The sequence below is a fragment of the Lates calcarifer genome, linkage group LG12, assembly GCF_001640805.2.
Source record: "Lates calcarifer isolate ASB-BC8 linkage group LG12, TLL_Latcal_v3, whole genome shotgun sequence".
Classification (NCBI taxonomy): domain Eukaryota; kingdom Metazoa; phylum Chordata; class Actinopteri; family Centropomidae; genus Lates; species Lates calcarifer.
In genome coordinates, this window is record NC_066844.1 from 27,050,365 (window position 1) to 27,059,662 (window position 9,298).

Here is a 9,298-nt window from a genome sequence, read left to right on the forward strand (position 1 = left end):
CAATTAATCATTCATGCATGGCCCAGTGACATATAAGGATCTCTAAGTTCTCTAAGTAGATCATCCATTCTAAAAACACTCATAACGTACTGTATTACAAACTTGACTTATGAGGCACTGTTCTTGTTTTTCTACTTAATGTGAAGGTAATGTGATTTTACAGCAGCCGTTTCTAGAACATTTTCAGAGAACAAAACAATGAGCTTCATGGTGAATAACTTAATCATAGTCTGCAAATGAATCATACTCTGCATAAGCAATTGTTGTTGACCTGGTTTTAAGGAAACAGGAACTCTTTGAAACACAACACCCTCAGTTTACTTTAAATTTACAATTACTTTTGAGTGAGTAATAATATTTCTGTTCACAAAACCACAAAGCTTGCAACAGAAAGGCTCCAAGGCAACATGGAAACAAAAACCTTCTTCCTTAATCTTGCATGTCTAGCGAACTAAGGCAGTACAGCTCAGTGTCAAGGTAGAGTCAGGCTTAGTTTGGACATAACAAGGCCTAAACTCTAACTATAACCACTTATCTCTGCAGAAATTTGTAAAGCTGTTTCAGTTGAAAACCATAAATTGCCGGTATGTTGAACACAGATGTGGCACAGAATATAACACACACCTGAGGAAAAAGGCACTGGCTGACTGTGTAATATCCCTGATTTAAACTGGGTCCTACACAGTTAGACCCTTCAGCACAGTGCCATGCAGGAAATCAAAAAAATGGCTATAAATCACCCTGTAGGTTAAGTCAAAAGCGATATGTGTAAATTGCTCTTTAATACTGAGCCAGAAAAATCACTGGGGAATTTGAGGAAAGTGTTTCTGGTGAAGTGTGCTGATTCTTCCACACACCAGGAAAAAGAATCTGTCCCTTTCTCCTTTACAGTAAAAACAGTCAGAATAGTCTAAACAAAGTGCTCGGAGGATCAGAGTAAACAAGAACCAAATGCGCAAGCGAGGAAGTCCCGTAAAGTAGGGCACAAAGTAGGCCGCACTCATATCTCTCAAAAGGTTAGTCCCATCGCAGCCTCTCCTAAGTGGTTTATACATTCCCACAAATGCATCACAGCTTCAAAAGCAACTGCCATTACTAAGAGGGTTGGGTCTTGTTTCTTCATGGTAAACTCTTAAGTAATATTATCTACTCAAACCTCCTCTGGTATTCTTAGTATCAATGTTCTACTTAGGATGTGTTCCACCAGGCCATCTGTGAGGACATCTGTGATATAAGCTTCCATATCCTAATTTAAGCCTGTATGCTGCTTTTAGACCACATACTCTACTGCCTCTCCATTCTCCAGCTCACTAATGGTCTGAGGCTGACTGGTGTTTTCCTCCATTCTGGAGCAGATGTCAGGCAAGAAGAAGGTTCATTAAAATCTGCGGAGACAAAGAGGAGATGACCTCCTCAGCTTTCACCCAGGGACATGTGCTCTGTATCCATGGGAAATCTCAACATCTGGATAAAGAAGACAAAGATATTTTACAGCAAAATGTGAAGTTTTGGCTGATATTGATTTTTATAAGGATCTAAACTTTAAGCTGCTGCACATAAAAATTTCAAAAAAGAGTACTGATCTGTGACCATTCTGCCAATGAAATCATGTCACAGCAGTGGTTATGTAAGATGCCTAATTATCCTCAGGATTTCATGCACACTGGTAATAGTGAATCTCAAACCATTAAAAGCAGGATATACTTGCTGTAAAATCTTGAGGGACATAAACTGTTTTTTTTTTTTCAATCAGCTCAACTCAAGGTTCATTTTTTCTACCTTTTCCTGCAGCTTTTCACCATATCACACAATATTTTTCTGCAGGTTTGCTCAGTTCTCATGGAGATGGATCTGTCGATGTGAAAACTCAGTAGCTCAAAAACCACATTATACAGGTGTAAACTATGGAAATTAGCTAGTAAGTGAATGTGTGTGTGTGTGTGTGTCACATGAGAGCAGCAAAAGAAGCTCTCAACACAACCCTGACTGAGAGGTCCACAACACGCTGGAGATAAAATCACAGCAACTCCTGAGTTTGCATGTTAACAAATCCACACTGATACTAGATGAGATGTTTGTTCAGTAAAATCTGAGCTCAGAACATTATGAGTTTCATCCACAGACATATTTTAATACTAGTTTATTACTCATCACATTCTACTGCTGAAGATCTCATCTTTATTTTGCTGATGTTACGTATTCGCTCTAATCTCTGTGGTATCTATGACTGAAAGATAAATAGCAGGGGATGTAGCACAGTATATATAGTATATTTTCTTTGTGTTTTCCTTTCATATTACCACTCCTCCCTCCACCCTCCCCCTCCACAACTGCTTCCGTGATGGCAGTCGTCTCAGCTGAGCTCGTTATAATAAAAATCATACCGTGAATGTTCTTGGCTGGAAGCCGAAGAACAATTCATCACAGACCAGGCTCGTCATAGGGAAGGTTAAGAGCTGTTGAGGAGTAATTGCTGTTTGGAGGCATGCTGATTACAGCCCCTGAACATGCAACACTGTCCCAGTGATGCACACTTTCTCCTGATTCGCTTTGGCACCTTATTTCATCTTAGTTAGACTGAGAGAAAATATCTTTTTAACATGACCACAGTACCAGCAGAAGTGAGGAGGTTATTATTACAGCAAGGATATTTAAAATCTCACATGCAGTGGTAAAGAAATATTAGTCATAAATATGTGGATGTGTCAGGCAGACTGGTGGACAGTTGTTTTTCTGTAGGTGCAGTGTTAGAGACAATGGGAAGGTTCTATTTCTTCTATGATTACTTTTCTCCCACTTTATAAATCTATACAACAATAATGACAGTTAATGTGATGTGTTTTTCCAAGTGAATTAGTGAACAAAACTAGCAGCACTGTCTAACTCAAGCTTTTCTCAGACTTAAGCCCACAGTATTATTATTATTAAATGATTTTAGTCACATAGAAGCAAGGACAAAGGATTTCTTTCTGAACCCAGCAGTATTAGTCCATGAACACAACAACACACACCCACACAGACACACATGCAGAAGAGATGTGGCAATTCATTTAAAGGTTTTTTCTCTGATTTACAGCTGTATGGAACGGCTGCTGTCACATTTCCTGGGACTTTGCTGCAAAAGTCACGACAATCACTCAGGTAGAATTAGAGGAGACACCTTAAAGGGACACAACAAAAGATTTCACCCTAACACTCCTGGAATGCTTTTAACATCACAGAGCCATGATATATGACAGTGTGAGAGTCTCCAGGGGTTACTGAGACAAATGGTAACTTCAATAAATCCTGTTTGAGTCCATGCAGGGTCTGATCACCAACGCTTACAAACGTGTGTTTCCTCTGAGGGCCTTATACTCTCTGCAGTAACAGTCATCTTATAGCTTCACCGCTCATCACACTGCAGGAGACAGTTTAATATAATCTGTGTCAGACCCAGAGATATCGGTTTGGAGGGATGTTGGGTTTGTGATGATTGCCTGGATTGGCTGGATATCATGTGTAGGGGCACTTTTAATTTTACTTTCTGTGTCATTTCTTCTCATATTCTGATTGGTTGGCTTGCAGACATGCTCCTGGCTGCAGAAACATTTCTAACAGTGTCAGAGTTTTGAAACAGACTGTAAGACTGCAGGAGGTTTTGGGAAGACAACCAAAGATCCCTCTCACAAATGACAACTTTCATCTGGGACAGCCTAAAATTGGACAGTCCACAGAGGCCGTTCCTCACACTTACCTACTTTAAGACACAGAAACATTAGCAGTGGTCACACATGGACTTTGGCAAAAAGCTCAGGTGCATGTGTTCGTACAAATGTATGAGTATGAAGAGCATTTTCAAAACTAACCCCACCACTAAAATGTTAGATTACCTCATGCTAATAAAGTTCTGTTATCAGTGATTCACTGCTAGAAAAATAGCTTGGCTCAGCCTGTGTTCACATGACTCGCGTTAATTTGTAAACAGCACCCAGTCATCTGTGTCGGCACTGACAGAGAGGTGCTTTATTTTGACACAGTCTTCCAGTCATGGCTATAATCCAGCATCTTAGCATCATTTTAATTGGGTGGAGAAACTTGTTGGGGCATGAAGACGAAAGGAAATTCACTTGAAGAGCCATTCATGCATTCATTTCTCCTCCCAGATTATAATAACAACACATAATAACAAGAGGAAGAATATGGGGAAACAACGAGCACGCATTGTGACAAATGATTCACCACAGAACATGTTACGTACTGTTTACTCACCGTTTTTGTCAGCTCGGCGGAAAATCTGAAAAAAAAAAAAAAAAAGATGGAGGGAGGAGATGGTTATTACTTCCAACCAAGCATCACTAAAGGGATCCGTGCAACAAGCAGGTGCAGATTATTAAGCATCATGGCAGTTTGTCAAAAACACAATAGGATGTTTGACGTCTGCTGTAAAAGGTTCATTTGTTCTGCTGCGCTGAACAGAACCATCATATGAACAAGGACACTGACAAAGGCTGTTATACTCTGAATGTGAGTCATGCTCTGTTCAATGCCAGTTTGTGTTATGTATCAATTCAAAAACAGGTTTTACGATTATCACTTGTGGAGTAAATAGTCATTTTAGAAGCAGCGTTTAGAAGGCCGCTGAGCAGAAAGTCTTAAATCAGTCACCATGTGGCAGTCAGGAGATTAATACAGTTTGAAGTGTGTGGATGTGCAAATGGATCAATCTGTATAGTTTAATATGTAAGGGTAGCTGTTGCCCAGGTAACAAGTAACTAGGATACTAATAAACAATAAACAGAAGAGCAACAGCCACAAGCTGAGGCTCATCAGTGGTGATCTCCCTGACAAAGTCACTGGTGTGTTTAAAGGACTGACTCCATGTCACAGTCACTGCTGCTGCTGCAGAAGGTCAAAGTTCAAACTCAACAAGCATCTTTCAAGGTTTCACTCACTTCTGATTCCACAGACCATTTTCACTGCAAAGGTTTGAACATGTCACAGACAGAAGAGCACAGGAGCATCAGCAGTGACTGGAGTGCAGCTCTGAGACTGTGCTGCTGTGCATGCTGGGTTTTTTAATGGTACATTTAAAAAAGAGTCATTATTTGTGTTTTTAATTAAACCTGTGCTTTTCCTGCTGTGAAGTGTCTGCAGTGAAAACGGCCTCTGCTGCTGCCAACTGCTAACAGCTACAGTATGAACTGGCCAGTGGCCACTGCTGCATTGCTACTTTAATATCAAAATGGTGTTTGGTTGAAGATGAAACATCAGCTGTTGGATAAACAGTTCTTTATATTAATGTGTTGTTGGTGTTTTGTTGCAACACTGAACAATCACATTAGTTCTCGCTCTTTTCTTTTATTCCCACTGGGGTTTCTGGTTCACTGTTTAGCATGAGAGGCTGTGACACCAAAGTCAGCTGTATTTGTCAGAAGACTTATTAGATGAAAGCTGTGCACATGCAGTCATGCATAGTGTAAACAAACCTGGGCCGTGGTGAAAATGAGGACTATGACAGGGATGAGTGGAGGAATGGCCGACACTCACACACAGCTAAAACATGCTTCCAAGAATCTGTTCCTTCTTGATGTGATTATTTTTGTGATTGTGTGAGCGGTCAGGAGCCGGCAGGGATGGGCGTAGTGACTGTCACGGATAATAAAAAAGCCTATTTTTAACACAGGTTTAAATATTCACATCTACAGAGTTTACAAAAGAGCCGTGCCTCAGAGCAGAAGATAATAAACTCAGCAACAGAATGACTCCTGTACGGATGAGTGCCTAACACTGGGAAAGCCATTTGTTGCCTGATGTGAGCGAGACACGAGGCCACAACGTGGCTCCTGGCTGACCACGTACAGGGTGTCAGTCAGCTGCTGGCCGCGGCCGCCTCCTTAGTCATAGCCTGGGTTTGCTTTGTAAGGAACATTATCATTTTTGGCTTCTCCATAAAGCATCAAATCTGAGATCCAAGGACAACAGTCTCTGTTTTAAGCATCTGTTTTGTTATCTGATTTCCTCCTGTGTGCAGCACAGTCACCAACCAGCATCATGAAAATACAGCTGCAGCATGAATAAACCCAACTTCCTCATCGATTTAAGACAGTGTTATGAAAATGAAACAAACTGTGATCTGTTCCACTCTATCGATTCTGTTCCGCCCTCTCAGTCTGTTGCTTCCATTGTTAGGCGAGCGGTCAGGACTCACATACCAGTTTTTGACCTACAGGGTGTTAATGACAGCAGAACCTGCCCCTCTCTTTCATTTTTCTGTGGGTCAACAAGCTCAAAGTCTGCACTCCTGCCCTTCGCCTGTCAGCATCTGTCTCTCCACAGCTTCAACCTTTGACTAATAACAAGAGCCAGGTCATTTCAAACCACTTCACAGCACACGCATGGCTCTGTTTCTGATTCATCTGTCTAGACTCGAGGGTGACTGCGAAGCTGCAAATTGTTGCCTGTGCCTGCATCAAGTAAAATGATGCTTTTAACAGCGTGATGGCAGGATGTTCTGAACCCTACTCACTTGATGAATCCTAAATTCATATTCTCTCTGCTTTAAGCTTCTACGTACTCTGCAGTGAATCTCCTCTCAGTCAGTCACCCCACCCCCTCGGCACTGGAACCCATCTAAGCAGCATTTCATCCCTCCTGCTCGGTTCAGTGGAGAACAGGTACTGTTCAGCTTGTTTGTTGTTTGGCTGTCTTTGGGCTCTCAGTGTCAGGAGACGATAATGCATCATTTACAGCGAGCCTAGAAAAGGTCAGACCTGCTTCCCAGAGCGCCGCTGCTCTGATGTCATGGTGGCAGGTGTTAAGACAGTGGGTTCTCTCAGGCTCTGCTGACACACTGCTTTTTTCACATTTTAAGAAAGAGGAAACCGGAGCTAATGATCATATTCAGCTGAGCGGATTGAATGTGGCGTATTCTTTCATCTTTTCTCAGAGATTTTCTCCTAGATTTTTTCTCCTTTACATGTCTGTTGTTTTATTTCTCCAGCAGAGAAGAGATGAAGATCGGGAGAGGGAGGATGGAGATGTGAGAGAGAGGGAGAGAAAATCAGAGAGGCTGCAGTGAATGGAACCACTGGATACACAACACAAAGACAATAAAAACAGAAAAGCAGCCAACAGTGTGATGATAGAACCACCTCCTACGATCATCATTAACTGTCCCTGGCCTTTGAACAGGACTTTTTTTCAGACACTGCTTTGTCTGTTTCAACCTCTGCATTTTAACATTATCTGTGTGTGTGTTCATCTCCACTTCACTATTGAAAATCAATGCATTCCACTGCAATAATAAAGTTCATCCACTGGCATTATCTCTGAGAATCAATCACCATTGATCTGCTTTACAACTTTTACTCCAGGCACACTAAATATTTATGCCTGTTTACAGGTTTACCTGACTGACCAGCTGACTTCACCCAGCCAACTAAACACTGCTGGGATTCTGGGAAATGCCACAGCAGTGTAAAAGAGGCGCTCTACCTGCTTTAAATGCAAAATTAGAATTCTCAACTCGAGCCAAACTGTCAGCTGTCCCGCTGGAATAACTGGACAACCTGCAGGCAGGAATACGATTTCCAGAGTCTGCACAGTGATTCCCCTTCACCAAACCAGAGCAGAGAGACAAAAAGAAGAGTGAATGTGGTGAAACGAAACAATGAACAGACAAGTACGGTAATCAAAACCAAGACAGCGTGTCCTTGTCTCGGCTTCAGAGTATTAAGTATTCCTCAGCGCCATTATCTCCTGCTCAGGCTGTTTTAGACAATCCAAGCTTAATTATGTTTGTGAGCAGAGCCCATCATCAGAGTGTGCCTGTTGTTTCTGCTCCAGCTACAGAAAAACTCAAGGTTGAAGACTAAATGCGGAGGCACTCTGGTGCTGTGCTGCGTTCAGGGACAGCCTGTGCACCAACACGGTGACATTTCTGCCAAATGTGACTAATGTGTCCTTATTTAGACGAGGCTGTGTGCGCACCGTGTTAGAGACAGAGAGCTGTCAGTTAGCAGGAACTCAGACTGGGACACATCAGTGCCCCACTAACCCAGGACCAGACTGTGTGATGGATGGAGAATGACTCTGTTGATGGATACACTCTCTGCTGAGAAGTGAAGCACTCACACACACCCTGATCAAAAATCAGTGGAATAAAACAAACATCCTAAAGCACTTAGTCTGTTATCATCTGATTTTATAATGTTTTGATGACTGATTTTTATCGAATGTGTTTGGTGTTAAAGCTTTTGAAAGATCAGAGGTGTGTGTGTGTGTGTGTGTGTGTGTGTGCAAAAAGAGGAGAACCCCCAGCAGCACCTAAAAACTGTCTGACTGTGAGAGCTTAATTTATCATGCAGAGGCAGCAGCTGCAGCTTCCTACTTTGTTCTGACACACACACACACACACACACACACACACACACACACACACAGCCAAATACTGTATCGTCTTTAGGTGTGTGATGGAGAAGAACGTTTGATAAAACATTTCTATTTTCACTTTCATGGAATTTTCTAGAGACAAACAAAGAAAAAGGTCAAAATGAATAAAGCATAAATAAACTACACGCTGTGTAAGTCATACATCTTCATACACTCTCTATGATTTCTGTATTTGAATGTATTTGACACTGGCGTGTTTTCTGACTGATGAAATGAACAGTAAAGCTCTAACAGGTAAGAGACACACTCACATCATGAAAGATGGTCAGCCCCTGGCCGGCGCTGTGCAGCGGCTGCTGCTGCTGCAGCTGAGCCCGGAGATGCTTCTGTTTGGCCGACTGCAGGCACATAGTGATCATCTCCGTACAAGCCAGCATCTTTGACCGCGTCGAGACACACCTTGACCGCGCAGATCTGTCACACAGCTGAAACACACACGAGGCAGGAGCGAAGTGAAGGTGTGAGGTGTAGAGGAGCAGGAGGAGCAGGAGGAGCAGAGATGTAAAGTGAGAGCGAGCAGGCGGAGACTCGGAGATGCTCTGCAACTTTGTGGCGGAGCGCTGCCGAGCAGAGCTGCGCGAGCCCCTCCTGCTGGAGCTCTGTGATTGGCTCGTTTATCTGCGCCCGTGCATCTGGATCAGCGTTAATTAGTTAGGACCAAACCTCCTCTGCCTCTTATCAGCAACTGTCCTGAGAGCACGAACCTCAGTAATCCTACATTTAAACACGGATCGAAACTAAGAGTGAGTTATTATTTATAGTGTTTATTCATTCCATGAATGGTTCTCTCTTCTTAGAGTTTCTGTCAAATATACAGTAAGTTTTTCAAATCAAATGTAAACTTATAAAACCTGAATGTTACAGT

General features: G+C 42.3%; 1 protein-coding gene across 2 annotated transcripts in view; it reads right to left on the reverse strand.

The window, feature by feature from the left end:
• necab3 (N-terminal EF-hand calcium binding protein 3) overlaps nucleotides 1–9,009 on the reverse strand; it is a 33,040-nt gene extending 24,031 nt beyond the window's left edge. Inside the window, exons 1-2 of one of the 2 annotated variants that reach the window (XM_018703843.2) lie at nucleotides 8,685–9,009; nucleotides 4,252–4,276 (exon numbers count right to left, since the gene is read on the reverse strand). In XM_018703843.2, the coding sequence (XP_018559359.1) occupies nucleotides 4,252–4,276; nucleotides 8,685–8,810 (151 nt within the window). In that variant the 5' untranslated portion in view covers nucleotides 8,811–9,009. The remainder of the gene's footprint in view (nucleotides 1–4,251; nucleotides 4,277–8,684) is intronic. The other variant, XM_018703842.2, reaches the window with a different exon arrangement.
• Nucleotides 9,010–9,298: the final 289 nt, after the last annotated feature.